This window comes from Mauremys mutica, chromosome 1, assembly GCF_020497125.1.
Source record: "Mauremys mutica isolate MM-2020 ecotype Southern chromosome 1, ASM2049712v1, whole genome shotgun sequence".
In the NCBI taxonomy this organism is placed as follows: Eukaryota; Metazoa; Chordata; order Testudines; family Geoemydidae; genus Mauremys; species Mauremys mutica.
In genome coordinates, this window is record NC_059072.1 from 289,118,506 (window position 1) to 289,137,503 (window position 18,998).

The following is an 18,998-nucleotide window of genomic DNA, read 5'->3' on the forward strand; positions in this document are numbered from 1 at the left end:
AGGAAACAAAAATAAATGAAATCCATAGATTCAGAGACAAAGATTTTTGAATGCAAAAATAGAAAAGCCCTATTACCTTGAGAGACACATTCATTCCTCAACTGGCATGAGGAAATACACAAGCCAAAAAATGGCAAACAAGAACTTGCACACCAACAGTTCTTTACTCAGTCAAGGTCATACTGGGAGTCAGTGTCAAATCCAGAACCAAACCCAAATATTCTGATCGCAAGTCTTCCTGTGGTTAAATGAGCAGATCATATGAATTTTATGAGATTTCCTCTCATGCTACCTGGTCTCATGATGGATGGTTTGAGCAGTGGATTGCCTTCCATTCCTAAAAGTGGCCAGGAAGGGAGTTTTGGAAGCAAAGAGAAGAGAAAATCCTCTCAAAGCAATTAGTTATCGGGGAAGAGAGAAAGAGATAACAAAGGGGATATAGTACACAGCAGACAGAAAGCTGTAGACTAATCACAACACAGAATCCTGACTTAATATTGTGGTGTATCAGCATGTCATGATGTTAAATCACAATAACTCATCATTATAAAGAGACAGCTGTCACAACACAATGTCAGTGACTCAGACAAGGATTATTTTGTGGATCTCTGTTACTCTATTTCATCACGGAATTATAAGGTTAGAAGGGACCACAAAGGTGATCTAATCTAATGATTTAGTGGCTCTCAGTTTTTCAAAGCGATACACCATTGGGACACACAGGGTTACTTTCCCATCTGTTTCTCAGCCCTCAGTATAACACTTTGTTGGTTGGATCTCAGTTTGTTTACCGTAAAACCAGTGCTATAATTTTTACAACTTTGCTTTTGATCTATAAGGAACTTTCTGCTCTAGACCATAAATATGTCTCAGACACAATTAATTTGAAGACATTTCCTTGCAGACCTCTTGATCCTAGGGAATGCTGAGTTATAGACCATTTTGGTAATGTGATACATTATTGTAGAATAAGCTAAAATCTTTTATAGAGACATAAAGTTTAAGGCCAGAAGGGACCACTAGATGTTCTAGTGTGACTTTTTTATATTGCAAGCCCACAACACCACCCATCACCCACACAGTAACCCCATCAAAGCAAATGAGACCAACGTAAATGAGAACCAGAGGGGATTGGACTATTATCTGGCACAGGCAAAGAATAGGAAGAACCATAGTGCACCAGTACTTGAGACCCCTGCAATGACCAGGAAGATTAAGTGATATATATTCAGATAATCCTGGCTAGTGATGTACACCCACATGCTGCAGGGGGAAATGAACTCTGCCCCCAGGTCACCGCCAATCTATATTGGAATTGGAAAAGATTCAGAAAAGGGCAACAAAAATGATTAGGGGTATGGAATGGCTTCCTATAAGGAGAGATTAATAAGACTGGGACTTTTCATCTTGGAAAAGAGATGACTAAGAAAGGATATGATAGAGGTCTATAACATCATGACTGGTGTGGCGAAAGTAAATAAGGAAGTGTTATTTACTCCTTCTCATAACACAAGAATTAGGGGCCAGCAAATGAAATGAATAGGGAACAGGTTTAAAACAAACAAAAGGAAGTATTTCTTCTCACAATGCACCATTAACCTGTGGAATGCCTTGCCAGAGGATGTTGTGAAGGCCAAGACTATAACAAGATTCAAAAAAGAACTAGATAAATTCATGGACGATAGGTCCATCAATGGCTATTAGCCAGGATGGGCAGGGATGGTGTCCCTAGCCTCTGTTTGCTAGAAGTTGGGAGTGGGCAACAGGGAATACATCACTTGATGATTACCTGTTCTGTTCATTCCCTCTGGGGCACCTGGCATTGGCCATTGTCAGTAGACAGGATACTGGGCTAGATGGACCTTTGGTCTGACCCATTATGCCCATTTTTATGTTCTTAATATGATGGGGGGGGGAATTCCTTCCCAGCCCGTATATGGTGATCAGTTATACCCTGAGTATGTGAGCAAGAACCAGCTGGCCAAGCACCTGAGAGAGAGAATTCTCAGTGCTCTGGCCATCCCTGATGCTTCAGAGAAAGGAAATAAGAAAAACGGCTCAGAATACCCTGGGGGCAGGGAGATCCCTTCCTGACCCTGCAGGTGGCTGGCTGAAACCTTGAAACATGTTATAAATTGAAGGCATAAGGAACATAAGTTATAAATAGGGTCCTTCATTTTCTGTTTTTGTTTTATTTAATTGTTCCTGGGAATTTATCACCGTTTATTACTACTACTACAACAAGAACAGGTGAAACTCTGTAGAAAAAATATTAATAATTTTTCTGGCTAAATATCAGGCTTTATTTTGATGGACAGAGGGGAAGGGGGAAGATAGTCAATAGATTACTGCACTGGTGAATGGAATTCTATGTGGTTTGCTGCAGAACTAAAACAGAACTCACTATCTGTAAACAATATATCTGTAATCCCCAAATAAAACTTTTTCATTTAAATAAACAGTTTACTCTTGTACACTTAGAACTATTATCCTACAAATATTTACATTTAATAATTGGGCCATATCATTCACAGCACATACACTCAATTTCATCCCTTTCTCCTGGTTTTTTTTCTTTTTTAAACTTTTGAATACTTCCTTGTGTTCTGAAACGTATTCTGAAACAAATTTTCATTTTCTTCCCATTTTAGTGTGTCATATCTTTAAACCATTATCTGCTAACAGCTTGAAATATATACATGGTGGGTGTGAGATTCATCAATACATTGAGATGTGCATGGACTTCAGAGCTTGTGTGCATGCCTGTTTATTTATTGTGTGTATCTTCTAGACTAATACATATCCTTATTTCAACAGGCAGCTTTGCATATACACACAGTCTAATGTATTATCGTAATACATATATCTCATACATTGTATGATGGGTTCAGTCACAGAGACCCCCTTGGGACTGTCACCTGATGTGCTGAAACTACCTCTGAGCCCATTTTTCCCTGTCAGCTTGAGACTCCAGAACCCTGTCTTGTAGAGCCAGACATGCAAGCCTGCTGCAACACAGACCCAGGGTCTGAACCATGTTCCCAAAGCTGCAGGCTTTAACTGAAAACCACTCATCAGGTACTCCTGTTTCCAGCACCCAGACACTCAGCTCTGAATGGGATCCAAACTAAAGCTTATAAAGGATAAACTCATAAATTGTTCACCCTCTATAACACTGATAGAGAGATATGCACAGCTGTTTACTCCCCCAGGTATTAATCACTTACTCTGGGTTCAATAATAAACAAGAGTGATTTTATTAAGAATAAAAAGTAGTATTTAAGTGGTTCCAAGTAATAACAGACAGAACAAAGTAATTTACCAAGCAAAATAAAACAAAACACGTAAATCTAAGCCTAATACATTTAAGAAACTGAATACAGGTAAATCTCAGCCTCAGAGATGTTCCAATAAGCTTCTTTCACAGACTAGATTCCGTCCTAGTCTGGGCCCAATCCCTTCCCCTGGTACAATCCTTGTTCCAACTTAGGTGGTAACTAGGGGATTTCTCATGACTGGTAGCCCCCTTTGTTCTCTTTCATTCCCTTTTATAGCTATGGCCCAAGGCAGGAATCTTTTGTTTCTCTGGGTTCCCACCCCTCCCTCTAAATGGAAAAGCACCACATTTAAGATGGATTCCAGTATCAGGTGACATGGTCACATGTCACTGTAAGACCTCATTCTTCATTACCCACAGGCTGGCCCTCATGTCCACAAGAAAGCTTGCAGGTCAATAAACCATCTACAGCCAATTGAGCTAGTCAATGTGTGCCATCAAGATTCTAAACCACCATTAATGGCCCACACTTTGCATAATTATAGTAGGACCTCAGAGTTAACTTCATATTTCTAGTTTTAGATACAAGAATGATATACATATATACAAAAAAGATGAACACACTCAGTAGATCATAAACTTTGTAATGAAACCTTACAAGAGACCTTTTGCATAAAGCATATTCCAGTTACATTACATTCATGACCAGTATATATCTATTGGTTCATGTGCCAAAATTGTCCTCTAGCTAAAATAGCTCTTCACCCTCCCTGGTATATTCTTCCTAATGTATTTATAGAGAAAAAAATTATATCTCCTCTCTGCCTTCCTTTTGCAAGACTAAACAAGCCAAGCTCTTTCAGTCCTCTCTCTCATAATCATCATAGTCATTCTAGTAGCTCTTGTCTGCACCTGTTCCAGTTTAAATTCATCTTTCTTGAACATGGGTGACTAGAATTGTACACAGTATTCCAAATGGGGTCTTACCAATGTCTTGTACAATGGGCATCAATACTTCTCTATCCCTACTGGAAATGCCTCATCTAATACAGCCAAGGATCCTGTTTGCCTTTTTCATATCCACATCACATTGGTGCCTCATTGTCAGCCTGTGATCAACTCACACACCCAGGTCTCTCCCCTCCTCTGTCTCATTCAACTCACTCAACTGATTAGCAATGCTGGGAAACCTACTTGCTTTCTGTCATTTTAATATATTTTGGTCTGCTTTTATATTGATAAAGCAGTATCTCCTTCTCTGTCCATCCCACAGAAATAAATAAATAAATAAATAAAAGTAACATAGATGGTAAAGAAGATGATGATCCTCTTACTACAACCCAAGAGGAAAGAGAGAAAAGACAAAACTCAATAGTTCTTAAAGTTGTTGCGGATGTTATGAACTTTTAAGATGCTCAAATAACATGATAATGAGGATAAATACAGTAAGTAGATCATTGGCTCACAGATTTATAGAAAGTGTTGTGGTTGGGATTTTATCTACATAACATACCTAAAGACAAGGCAGACATGTGGAGGAAGAAATGATACACCAAATCCTATAAATAAGATTTTTCTATATTAAGACAGCTAATTCCATATCTGGGTGCTCAAGTCAGCACTTAAGTACCCAGGTGGTTGTTGTAGTGCAGATCCTAGCACCAAAAATGTAAAATTTGGTATCTTTTGTTGGGTGACTAGATTTGAAAATTGGATTCCTATACAGTTGTGATATGCTTTTTTCTATTACCTAGCACATGATATATTTGTTATGATGTGTCTATATCATTTTTAAAGTGGAAAAAAGCTTGATATTAATTATAGTAGACCTTAATATATCATTAAAAAAATATATTAATACAGCTATCTCAGATTTCATATGGAGGAAAAAGTTGATAGACTGGTATTTAAATTTGTTGTGGTTCATTTCTGGTAAGTGAAAAGAGTTGAGGGGGAATGGTTGGTCTAGTTGTTCTGATTGGATAATAAAGCATTTAGCAAGAGAAGACATATTTTTCTTTTTAACTGCTGTCTTAGTGAGTAATTACTGCAGTTTACTGTCTATGACAGAGTCATTCTGAAAGTTTTATGTGGTTTTAAAGCTCCAACATCATTTTTATCAAAATGAAATGCACAGAATCTGTAACCTCCTAACTTGATATATTACAGAAATATATTATTTCCTTTAGTGTTAACAAACAGAAGAACCATTCATTCTTTTAAAGGTCAAATTTGATTTTAATTTATGTGATGGTCTTATTTCAGAATTATGAACACCAATAGTTCCCTGGGACTTCATTTGGAGTGGACAGTATTCAGCACTTATAAAAATCAAACTCTATGGTAACAAAAAAACCAAAACAAAACAAAAAACCCAAAAACATTCCTGAATGAGACCAGTGTCCATCTAGTCCAACATCCACCTCTTACAGTTACAAAACTCCCCATAATGGATAACTATGGAATAACTTGCCTATTAGGGAAGCCTCTTTCTAATCCTCATCAATTTGTAGTTGACTTACACCCTTAAATAGTAGGGTCTTGTGTGCATGTGTCTCTGTGTAATATCCTAGCTAATGTAATAATAGATGGCCCTCAATTTCTATATAATTTTCAAATTCTGTTTTGAGTCCAGCTGTTTCGAATACAGTACTGTGTAATTAAAACAGTATTTCCTCTGATCTGTTTTAAATGTGCTGCCTTTCAATTTCATTTAAAGTCCCCCTGTGATCTAACTGGACAAATATTCCAATGTCATATGAACACTGATGTGCTTTCTGAAGAAATTACAATACCGTTGCCTCTTAGCAGATTTTGGGACAGCAGACCAGTTGCCTGAGGGAAGATACATTGATAAAATAGAATCAGGGTGTTTTCTAGTGTAATTAAACAAGTCTGCATATCAGCAATTCAACTTGAAGAAAGCCCTGCTGAAACACCACTGAATCAAGTCCTATCATCAGAAAACATTAGTTTTGCTCTGCTTTTTGCATGCAGTCTGTTCTTCTCCTATCTATGCCCTGTACTTTTCAAATAGCCATCCCCTTAGCCTAATGTCACTAGCATTTGGCTAAATGGCACTTGTGTTTCAAAGCTAAACATGGCTTAATTCAGGTAGACATGAGTGATAACACTTCTTTTTGCAGCTGCTTTTAACACAAAGGAATTTTAGAAAGCCCGATGTCTTCTGTGGTTGATCCCTCTGCTAGTCCCCTTCCAGACAAAAGAGGGTATTTAATCCACACAATTTCACTCTTAACAACCTTTCAGATACAGCTGCTTTAGCCAGCGCTCATGGGACCCTTGGGGCCAGGACATGCTTTAACCTTTCCTTTAGAGATTTTCATATCAAGCATTTAAATCAGTGATCTTTAATTGGAATTAAACTGGGGTTGCCACCTGTGTAGGGAAAGCCCCTGGTGGGCCGGGCTGGTTTGTTTACCAGCTCCATCCACAGGTCCAGCCAATTGCGGCTCCCACTGGCCAGAGTTCATCACTGCAGGCCAATGGGAGCTGCTGGAAGCAGTGGCCAGTAAGTCCTTTGGCCTATGCTGCTTCCAGCAGCTCCCATTGGCCTGGAGCAGCGAACCACGGCTAGTGGGAGCCGCAATCGGCCGGACCTGCGGACGGAGCAGGTAAACAAACTTGCCTCGCCCTTCATGGGCTTTCCCTACACAAGCAGCGACCCCTGTATGAGAAACACTGGAATAATAGAAGTTAGACATGGGTAAGACAAGTTAGGCCATTCAGTCTCAGAGGCACCATTTCAGATTTTTTTTTATTTTTGGTGTGGGGGGAGGGAAGGGGAGACGGACTTTAACTGTGATTCTAGAGGCTACGTAGGCAACTGAAACTCTAGGGTTTTTTCTGATTGTTTTTCAGATATTAACTTAGAAATTAGCTGACTGGAGCACTGTATCTAATTCCTAAATAAATAAATAAAATTAAATAAATATTATACACAGCTTTAATACTAATATGTTCTGACATCTGATGGCAAGTCACTTAAGGGACACTAGTTAGATTTAAATTTTTAATATATATTCTTACTTTGTTACTAACTAACTCTTGAATACAACAATTGAAACAATTGTAGAACAATCTAGATTACTCTATCATTTAAGCTACTTACTTTTTGCAGTTCACCAAACTCGGAATAGATCATTTAACTTTTAGAAACATCTTACTAGGAAAAGGACCCGTGAGTTTATACTGCACCTACTTGGGCCAGAACACTCTTAAACACAACACTACAATGATTGAGTTACAGTTCCCACAGGAGAATATTTAAAACCAAACACCAAGAAAATTGCACATTTTAAAGTTGAGGGGGAAAAAATGAGTCTTCTGAGGTACATTAGGGCCAGTGCATGCAGGAAGGGAAAATAAACAGGCACAGGAGCTCTGGGCAGCTCTTCCTCTCGAAAAAAAGTTAGAGGGTCAAATCTTCTGGTCCTTAATCAGACAAAATTTCCATTTCTGTCAGTGCCTCCACTAACAGATATTAGCATGTGCTCAATAAGGATACACTTCATAATGAAATAGCTGCGCCATCTTGTCCAGGGCTACACACAAGAGCACCAGAACCTGGGTAGACGTGCGGGGTTACAAGGCCTGTCCCTCTCTTTGGCCCTACCCTCTGCTCCTCTTCCTCTGAGGCCCCACCCCTGGGCCTGGATGGAAGCCAGAGCTGAGCCATGGTAAGAGCTGCCCAGGGAGCCCAGGCTACTGTGGGGAGCCCCGGCCCCTCCACCTGCCCTGGGCAGGGGAGCCAGGATGCCTGAAAGCAGCCCCCAGCCCATGTCTATGCCCCCCTGGGGCATGCTGCCCAGGACAGGTGGAGGGTCTTGGTATCCCCACAGTGACTCGGGTTCACTGAGTGGCTCTTTCCATGGTCCAGCTCTGGCTTCTGGACTGGCCAGGAGGTGGGGCCTCAGGGGAGAGTGGAGGAGCAGGGGCAGGGCCTCTGAAAGGGACCAGGCCTTGTGGCAAGGAGGGGAGGAGGGAACTAAGGCCCCTCTCAGCTCCCACACCAGGAAGAGGCTTGTGCTGCTAGCAGGGGCTGTGCTTCGTGGTAGGGGAGCTGATTACCTAATCAGCTCCCCGGCCATGAAGCACAGCCTTGCCAGCATTGCTCTGCGCTTGCTGAAGAGTAGCAAGATGAAACCCCTGGCTACACATCTTCTATGCATTGGCTGAGGGACTACATTGTCTGGCATATTCTGAATTGTGCTGAACACACAGATGGTGCCCAGTGAATAATACAAATCATGACCATAATCACTGACTTTATAGACACTGTACATGTAATTTCTGTTCTTTGTTCTGGAATTGGTCTGGATACAGCTGAAACCCTAAGAATTTGAGGCATAAACACATCTGATACTCATATGGCATGTTCTCCTTTCTTACTTTTCTCAAACTCAGAACAAAAAGTGACAAAGCAAAATAGTTTTCAGTTAAAATGTAAAATTACATATCAACCATTGCTTTACAACTCAGCATGAGGCAGAACCTGCCATCCCTTGGGGGTTAAGTGATCTGACTCTCATTCTCTCTCTTTCTTCATCCTTCTTGACCTCTGTGCTGCTTTTTATTATGTCAACCATGACATCCTTGCCAACTGCCTAAGAGTCTCAGGCCTGGTCTACACTAGGACTTTAAATCGAATTTAGCAGCGTTAATTCGAACTAACTGCTCAACCGTCCACACCAGGAAGCCATTTAATTCGAACTAGATGGCTCTTTAGTTCGAATTTGGTACTCCACCCCGACAGGTGGAGTAATGCTAAATTCGACATGGCTAGCTCGAATTAGGCTAGGTGTGGATGCAAATCGAACTTAGTAGCTCCGGGAGCTATCCCACAGTGCACCACTCTGTTGACGCTCTGGACAGCAGTCCGAGCTTCAAAGCTCTGAGCAGCCACACAGGAAACGACCCAGGAAAATTTGAATTCCTTTTCCTTTCTGGACAGTTAGAATCTCATTTCGTGGTTGGACATCGGGGCGAGCTCAGCAGCACCGGCAGCAATGCAGAGCTCTCCAGCAGAGGAGTTCATGTAATCTCTGAATAGAAAGAGGGACCCGGCATAGACTGACCGGGAACTCTTGGATCTGATCGGTGTGTGGGGTGAGGAGTCTGTGCTTTCGGAGCTGCGCTCCAACAAACGGAATGCAAAGACCTACGAGAAGGTCTCCAAAGCCATGATCCAGACAGAGGATACAGCCGTCATGCAACGCATCGCCGCGTGAAAATCAAGGACCCCAGACAAGGCTACCAAAAAATCAAAGCAGCAAACGGACGCTTCGGAGCCTGCCACCACTGCCCCACCAGTGACCATGGACTCTGATGATGGGACAGTGTCGACGGACAGTTCCTCGACGATGTTCACGGACGGGGAAGATGAGGAAGTGTTTGTGGAGGACGAGGCAGGCGAGAGCGCTTACAAGGCTGGTTTCCCCGACAGCCAGGATCTATTCATCACCGTCACGGAGATCCCCTACCAACCCTCCCCGGCCATGAACCCGGATCCTGAATCAGGGGAAGGAGCAGTCAGTAAGTGCTTTAACCATGTTAACTTTTATTCTTAATATAACAGGAATCTGAAGTGTGTGAGAAGGAGGTCTCTCTATATATGGTGATAGAACAGAAATCCTCCTGGGAGATCTCCACGAAGCTCTCCTTCCATTAATCGATAAGCATCAGCAGGAGGTTCCTGGGGAGAGCTGCCTTATTGGGTACTCCGTGATAGCACCCTTTTCCGCGCGAGGCTTTCATACGGTATTCAGGGAGCATTGCCTCCCCGAGCACGGCTGCATCGGTCCGTGGTTCGTGATAGATTTCACGCAGCATGCGCTCTCTATCTCCTTCAGTGCCCGTCCTCACGGTGATCTCGCTAGGAGACTCATGCATCTAAGTAGTGGAATTACTGTTATGGTGCGCCTGGTCCAAAGTATTTTTAATAAATCCACGGACAGACGGCATAGCACAGACTCAGCACGCAGCTGCGTGACGAGCGTAACGGAAAGCCAAAGAATATAATGGACGCTCATGGAGGGAGGGGGGAATGAGGACGCAAGGTATCCCACAGTTCCTGCTGTCTCCGAAAATCCCAACCACAACACTTTCTATAAATCTGTGGCAGGCTCCGTTGAAAGAAGCATTCCGGCACTGCGGACCGCTCTAGGAGCAGGAGCCTGTCATTCCTTGAGTTTAGAGGCGGTCTTTACATCACCGCACACCCTACCCAGCACAGTCTGCCTCCCAGTTTCAACCCTTTAACGCAAAGTCATGAATAAAGAAACCTTTCTTCAGTAACAATGGGACATGTATTTTATTTTTACACGTGTGTTGGAAGTGGGGGAAACGGGGTGAACGGGGTATGTAACCAAAGAGGAGAGTCAACAGTAACTGGGTAAAGAAACAGGGGCAGGTTCAGCTTCTCTGTAAAGAAAATGAACAGTCACAGGTCACGCTGCTCGCTGGTATTTGAAGAGTTCCTTGTCGCTGTCCCAGGCGCCTGTATAGGGCTTCATGAGCAAGTGCATTAGCGGGCAGGCTGGGTCCCCGAGGATGACTTTAGGAATCTGCTCATCCACAACAGTTATTTCGTGGTCCGGGAAGAAACTACCTTCCTGCAGGCGTCTGAGCAGCCCACAGTTCCTGAAAACACACGCATCATGAACCTTGCCCGGCCACCCGACGTTGATGTTTGCAAAACGTCCCCTATGGTCCCCCAGTGCTTGCAGCACCATTGAAAAGTAGCCCAATTTCTCATCAGCTGACTGTGGAAGAGGTGGACGATAAAGTGCGAGGAGGAGAAAACGGCAATGATCGCAGCGGGCTCCATGCTTGCAGTGCTGTGGCGTCCGCGCTGTCACTGACCAGAAAAGTGCACGAACAGATTGCCCGCAGGCGCTTTCAAGGAGGGAGGGAGGGAGGTTGTGATTGACGGTTCAATGACGACACTTACCCAAAACCACCCTCGACACATTTCTCCCCCCAGCAGGCAGTGGGGGCTGTACCCAGCATTCCAATGGGCAGCGGGGACTGCGGGAACTGTGGGATAGCTTCCCACAGTGCACCGCTTCCAAAGTCGACGCTGGCCCCGTGAATGTGGACTCAGAAATTCGAATTAGTGTATTTAGTATGGATACACAAATTCGACTTCATAAGGTCGAATCCACAAATTCGAACTAAGTTGATTCGAAATAGTCTTGTAGTTTAGACAAGGCCTCAGAGAACTGGCCTCCTTGGTTTTGCTTCCATTTATCAGAGCCCTCTATTTATGCAGTATGCAGCAGAAAGGCTGGTCTAGTGGATAGGGTGCTAGCCCTGAAAGACCTGGGTTCATTTCCCTACTTGCCCCATGGACTTCCTGTATGATCTCAGGCTAGTGACAGAGTTTCAAAGGTTTTTAGTCACCCAAAGATGCAGCTTGGCATCTACTGGAGTTCACAAAGCACCTAACTTTCTAGACTCTCTTGAAAATTCCACTGGTGCCTAAATGCCTATGAAAATCTGGCCCTTAGTCTCTCTGTGCCTCAGTGCCCCATCTGTACAATGGGGATAACAACACTGCTCTACCTCGCAGAGTGGCTTTTAGGAGATATAGGTTAGACCAGGGGTTCCCAAACTTAGTTTGCGGCTTTTCAGGTTCAAATTATATGATCCTTCTCTGTTTTTATGGAGATAACTTTATTGCTTTTTAGATCACAGAATCATAGAATCATAGAAGATTAGGGTTGGAAGAGACCTCATGAGGTCATTTAGTCCAATCCCCTGCTCAAAGCAGGACCAACCCCAACTAAATCATCCCAGCCAGGGCTTTGTCAAGCCGGGCCTTAAAAACCTCTAAGGATGGAGATTCACCACCTCCCTAGGCAACACATGGTAAAGCATTCCAGTGCTTTACCATCCTCCTAGTGAAATAGTGTTTCCTAATATCCAACCTAGACCGCCCCCACTACAACTTGAGACCATTGCTCCTTCATCTGTCATCTGCCACCACTGAGAACAACCTAGCTCCATCCTCTTTGGAACCCCCTTTCAGGTAGTTGAAGGCTGCTATTAAATCCCCTCCCTCAACTCTTCTCTTCTGCAGACTAAATAAGCCCAGTTCTCTCAGCTTCTCTTCATAAGTCATGTGCCCCAGCCCCCTCATCATTTTCATTGTCCTCTGCTAGACTCTCTCCAATTTGTCCACAAACTTTCTTTAGTGGGGAGCCCCAATCTGAATCAAAATAACAGACTCATGGAGGAAGATTTTCAGCTGGCACAGCTTTTTTTATTTACATGAGCGGAGGATCTGCCCCTGGAAACTGAATCTCTCCCAAACTTTCCTCCCCCACTCTCCAATTATAATTATCTGATTCCCTCTTATATTTAAAAGGGTGAACAAATAGGTTTTCTTTCCTACCAATGTCAGTGAACTCTTCTGCGCTCTCCTTATTAAAAGGGAGAGAAATTAAATTTGCATTCACCTGATTACTCCAGCTTCCTTTTTCAGTTTATGTTGATTTTTTCTGAAGTTCAAAGACAGACGTGTCCGGTGTCCTTTTTTCCCCCTCTCATTTCCCTGAGTTTTGACCTCTGGATTTTCCGATTCTTTTAAAATTATCATCTTGAACAAAAAATAGCTTACTGTTCCTGTTTGCATAAATATTTTTATTACCCAGAGCTCTTTTTATGTACTTGATCCATTATTTCTAACCAATTTTAATAGTCTGTTCTCCCTAAATTACTAGCTTTTAACATTGATATACTGATATGTTTCTGTTACACTTTGAGAGGGCAAAAAGAAGACAAGAGGAAAGTGGCTGTGATATACAGCATATAACAGTCAACTTTTAAAAAAAGTGTTGACATATCAAGCAGTATATTTGTGTGTGAAAGGCGAGTAATTTGATACCGCCTCAGGAGCTTGCTACATGTAAAAATAAAACATACATTAGTAATGAGTGTATGTAGTGAGGCTTTCCTTGCCTAATACTCATTCATTGAGTGGCATTGTCAATAAACGGAAACATAAAATGAATTCCAAAGATTTAGTAGTTTGTTACCTTCTCTGTGGCCACATACCAATTGTCCAGGGTTACAACACTTCTAATGCTCTTGGACCAAACAGTCGAAACTTACTCTTAGTATAACTGTTTAGTAAAATTACATTAGTTCATATATTCATATATTTAGAAATACCTAAATGGTGCCCACAAAATCCATCCACACAAACAGTAATATGTAAGCACCAAGTAAATATAGGGTAAACCTGGATTATCCACATTTCAGATTTCTCAAAATTGTTTCTATTCCCTAAATCTGAAGTGTTTATAGGAATCAAATTTCCTTTGTCTGATTCTCCAATAAACAGAGGTTTATGTGTTTAGACATTCAAATAATTGGATTTTACCTGTGTTTAGTTGTGTTTATTTGTATTCCCAATTAACTATTTTTTCTTCTTCTAGTGCATATTTTGGTTCTGAGATAATCATGGTGAAAGACACCATGGAGATAACTAAGACAGACAACAGATATTTCAAGTGTTCAGCTCAATGCCTGCCCTTCTAAAAATTTACAGATCCTACCATGCTATAATTTCTTTTTAAATTTACTTATTGACTTGGGTAACCTAGTTCATCAGGCACCCATAGCCCATTAATATTGATTACAACTCCTGTGCCAGTTTCAAGAGATGCAGTCATTTTATTACTGTAAATTTAGCAGAAAGTGGCATAAGTGTTCATCTGTGTCTGCAGCGTGAAATCAGATTGCTGCTAACATACACAGCTGAAGCTGAAATAATCCAGAAAAGCCATGAGAAACTTTCAAATGAATAGCTAAATAATATATTTGAAAACAATTAGAGTACATTTCTGTAAACCATTATGTGAAATACTGTAGAAAGTTAACAAAGGACTCTGACTAATGAGTATATTTGTGATCATTTAAATATGAATGTTTTTACCTATAATGGGAGCCATTAAAAATCAACATTTATCCAGTTACCATGCTGTGGTGTACAAGAGTGTTTCCCAAAATTCTGAATAGTAAATACCTCCTATATCTCATATGCTGTGGGGAAGTAACTGTTCTAAATGTGTTTTCATGATCCACAAAGCTTTGCCCATTTCTTGTATAATAGGTTTTGAAATGCATGAGCTTGACAGAATCTTGCCTGCAACAAGATGATACATTTAGTGTTACTTTTGTAATCAATAGTGTTAATTTTCTGCTGGCTTTCCCTTTGCATAGTACTGTTTATCCAGGAGTACTGTACCATTATTGATTCATGATTGTGTCATTCACAGATATTGGCTGACCTAGAAAATCATGCACTTTTTAAGGACGACTTGGAATGTCAGAAGCTAATTCTGGAAGCTATGAAATACCATCTTTTACCAGAAAGAAGAACTCTGATGCAAAGTCCAAGGACTAAACCTAGAAAATCTACAGTTGGAACACTGTATGCTGTTGGAGGAATGGACAACAACAAAGGTATTAGATTATTGTTGTTTTTTTTCTTTAAACAGGATATGTTTTGCAGCTGTGACTATAATTTGTCTGATGGCAAATAATGAAATAATTTTCTGTTCAAAGGTTTTTGGGGTCTAATCCAACCAGAAGTAACTTTTAAGGCTATTGGCTTATAGAAACTCCACTAGTTTTCGGAGGCAAAATGTGGCTATCAGATGGGAATATTCACTCTCTAACAGATGGGGAATGACTTATTCCCAACAACTGAGTCTTGAAATGCACCTAAATTTATGCTAATAAATATCACATGATATTTGGGATTCCACTGAGTATTCTTTGAGAATTATTTGCCCTAACATCATCAGGATGGGTTCCTCCCCTTTTAAAAGGTACCACTTACAAATCTTTATTTTCTATTTTTTCACTTATGGGGCTAATAAAATGTTATCACCATTTTTACAATACTTAATTTTATGAAGATAAAATTACTTGTTAATTGATAAAATAAATTGAAGTTTTGCTGCCTTGCCTCATTATAAGGATTATATTTGCCAGGAATCATTTCATTTAACGTGGAGAAATTAGAAAGCAATGAAAATCGAAGCAGTCTTTGTGGTGAACATTTTAAGAATATTACTTTTGTATCTTTAAAATCAGTAAAGGAATCAAAGTGATCTAATTATTTTGAAACTAAGGAAATGATTGCACTAAAATGGTGTTATAGAGCCTTATAATGAGACTTTATAATGAGACAGGCTTTCCTTGCATTTCTAAAGGCTCACTAATGACAAACCCACAGTATCCTCCGCTTTCATGCCAACCTTTAGGCTGAAGATCATATCTTCAGATGTCAGTTCTAGTACAGTCAATAAAGAAAATGTTTAAATATAAGATAAAATATATGCCTTTCACAGTTCACATCTAAACTTTTGGAATGTACATTCACTGTCACAAGTGTATATAATGTAAATAAGACCATTCCTTCAGTACGGATAAGTCACATTTCCATGGGATTGTATGATAAAATGAATCACGCATTATGGCTACTGGTATTCTGTATAGCATTTGAACATTTTCTGTGAAACCCTGGAAGTGTCCAGTTTTTTTAAATAGCTGCACAGCTTCTAATTTCATCGAGTTTATTTTAGTCATATGTAACTCTTCTCTAGTCATATGTAACCCTGTCAGAAGCAACAAGAGTCAGGTTCAGTATCTAGGGGTTCTTAAATTTACAAAACAAAAATGGCTTGACCATCCCCTCAGAAATCTGAAAAAAGTAAATATTTCTCCTCTGTGCCTTTAATAGGCAGTACTTCCCCACTCACATATACTGAGTATGCATATAACAAAAATAAAAGTTTTCTTAAGAAGAGAGGGAGCACACCTCACTGTTGCTGTCCCCTCCGTGTTATCTTTCACTGGAACACTGTCTCTATACCAGGCCTAAGACTCAGCTCTCTAGACAAACATAGCTCTGATCTCTGCTCTGGTGATCTCTGAGAAGGAACAAAAGGTCGCAACTGAATCTAATCAGTTCTATCTTTAAGTGCTGGAGTGAGAGGTTCAAATAGCATCTAGAACTCTTAAAACAGAATCCTCACCATGCAGTTGGAACACCTGTTCCCAGCTCCTCTGACTTTCACTTTGCTACTCTACACTTAGCAAGTGACATTTAAAATTAGGGTGAGTTCTCAATTAGGGCATATTAAGTACAGTTCTACTGCCCTGCAGTCATACAATAAGGATCACAACATTTCATTACCCCTGCAGCCAAGACAAGTGAATTTTAACCCAAAATGATCAGAATCGATCAACCTGGCAAAGGTAATAATTGGAGATATACCAATCTCCTAGAACTGGAAGGGACCTTGAAAGGTCATCTATCCCAGCCCGCTGCCTTCACTAGCAGGACCAATTTTTGCCCCAGATCTCTAAGTGGTCACCTCAAGGATTGAACTCACAACCCTGGGTTTAGCATGCCAATGCTCAAACCACTGAGCTATCCCTCCCCCCAAAGCAGGTCTACTGATCACCTTAGCAAAGTAGTCCATGCAAGTATGGTTTATAGAGCCCTGTGCAGATACAAAATTTGTATCTGCATCCAATCCATGATATGCAGACATGGTCCATGGATATTTGTGGGTATGAAATGGATATCCACAGATTTGCGGGGCTATAATTACTTCTGAGGTTATTTCCCCTAATTTATCAATAGATGACAGGAGACAGCTCATTCAGACCACTGGATTACACATATGGAAAAACACACACACAAAACAATTTTGCCCCATATATAAAAGCACCATCAATAAAGTGTATATTCACAGATTATGAGTGTGCAACAGATTAGAGTTAATCTGGAAAAAAATTAATATTAAAGCACTGTTGCTAATGAAGCTTGAGAACTTAAAGTGGGCCAGACGATCATTTGAAAGAAAATAATCATAAATTCTTGTACATCTCCCATGATCTGCATGGTAATCTTCTATGGTATGTTACAAATTTGATATTATGCTAAGGATACTGATTAGAACTCTGAGGAGATTGGAATGTACAGTACATTATACGGTAAAGTTAAACAAATCAGCAACTTCAGTATAGTCTCTGTCAGCTACTTAAAACTCATCAAGTTATGTTTTTTTTCATGCCGCCCATGCCATGATTTTTTTTGTTACATATGGGGGCCTTTTTTAATTTTAGAGCCGAATTGCAAGTGCCTCCGCCTCCACTGCAAGATATTATCTCTTTGTTCTGTATATGGGGGTGGAAACCTGTCTTTCATCTAATCCCTTGGTCACAAGTCAGTCCTGCACTTTCAGCAGTGTGAACTGAAGGAGTGAGTGTGTGTGTATATATAGGGGAACCAATGTTCTCAAAGCCATGTTATAGAACATATAGAACACTGAGGCCGGGATCCACAATGTGTTTGTCCAAAGTGGAACAGTTTCAACAGGAGACATTGAGGCTAGATTTTGAATGGGGCCCAATCAGGTAGGCATGCTCTGAGCACGTCTATTGGGTTGGGCCCCCAGAGGCAAGATAGGCAGGGGAGTTCTTCTTTTTACCTGGTTTGTGGATTACATGGGGCTTAAGCAGAAAACTGGGCCTTTGTGTTGTGCTGTTTAATTTATAACATCTTTATTGCTTAAGCGTGTGCCTGGGATTAATAATGGCATTTCCATCCTTTGTGGACAAATTTCTAAACTGAGCCCTGGGAGCCAACAAGGAATCTGAACTGACTCTTGGCTGATGATTGATAGTGTGTCAGTCTAGAGATTAGTAGCACCATTAACATTCAGGGCCTATTTTGGGGGATCTTATGGAATTCAGATGAGGGTGCAGCTGCCTATGATTTGAGCTTCCTTGAAATTCAGGTACTTCAGGATGTGGTGTCACTGGTACACTGTGGACTGGTATTATCAATCATCTCCAGTCACTTTGGTATTTGGTAGTAGGAAATCAGAGGCAGCTTTGAAATGATCTTTTGAATCTCATCTCTAATTAGGTATTACAAGGTAGGCTTTGATTTTGTGTGTGTGTGTGTGTGTATATATATATATATATATATATAAATTTGCAACATAGTAACTATTAATTTGCAATATAGTAAATTTGCTATGGATTTACATCCTGCAGTTCCTTTTTATATATATATATATATATATATATGTAAAACCATATATATAAAGGAACTGCAGGATATAAATCCACAGCAAATGTAAATTATATATATATATATATATATAAAGGAACTGCAGGATGTAAATCCACAGCAAATTTATTATGTTGCAAATTGATAGTTTCCCGTTACAAGTGCTCTTCTGGGCAATTTAGAATGTATGTTGATTTCTTGTCATGGAACTTTTAAGGTGTAACCTGTGCCTGCTTAGCTGCCATAGTGCTTGTTGAAGATTTTCTCACTGCTGGAAACTTATCTAATTCTTAGAGCTTGGCTATAAATAACTATTTGGTGTGGTGTGGGGATGGCATGAAGCCTAGGTAAGGTACAACTGAGTATCCGTTGGTTTGCTGTACAGACCTGTTTGTTTTGTGTTTATTATGACTACATAAAAGAACATTCAGGAAAAGGTGAAAAAGAGTGGAAGTGGCATCAAGGCATGTAAATGTTCGAGAAGGTTGTGTGTTTTGAACAATTGCTGTGAATTCATAAAGTGACTCTTAACCTTTCATCCGTATGATGATGCTATCAATGTATTTTCACCCTATCAAAGGTTTATGTGTAGAAGTC

At 40.6% G+C, this 18,998-nt stretch overlaps 1 protein-coding gene across 2 annotated transcripts in view; it reads left to right on the plus strand.

Annotated features, from left to right (window-relative positions):
- KLHL1 (kelch like family member 1) overlaps window positions 1-18,998 on the plus strand; it is a 415,060-nt gene that overhangs the window by 283,543 nt on the left and 112,519 nt on the right. For both annotated transcript variants that reach the window (XM_044979915.1, XM_044979923.1), the window contains one exon: window positions 14,584-14,770. In XM_044979915.1, the coding sequence (XP_044835850.1) occupies window positions 14,584-14,770 (187 nt within the window). The remainder of the gene's footprint in view (window positions 1-14,583; window positions 14,771-18,998) is intronic.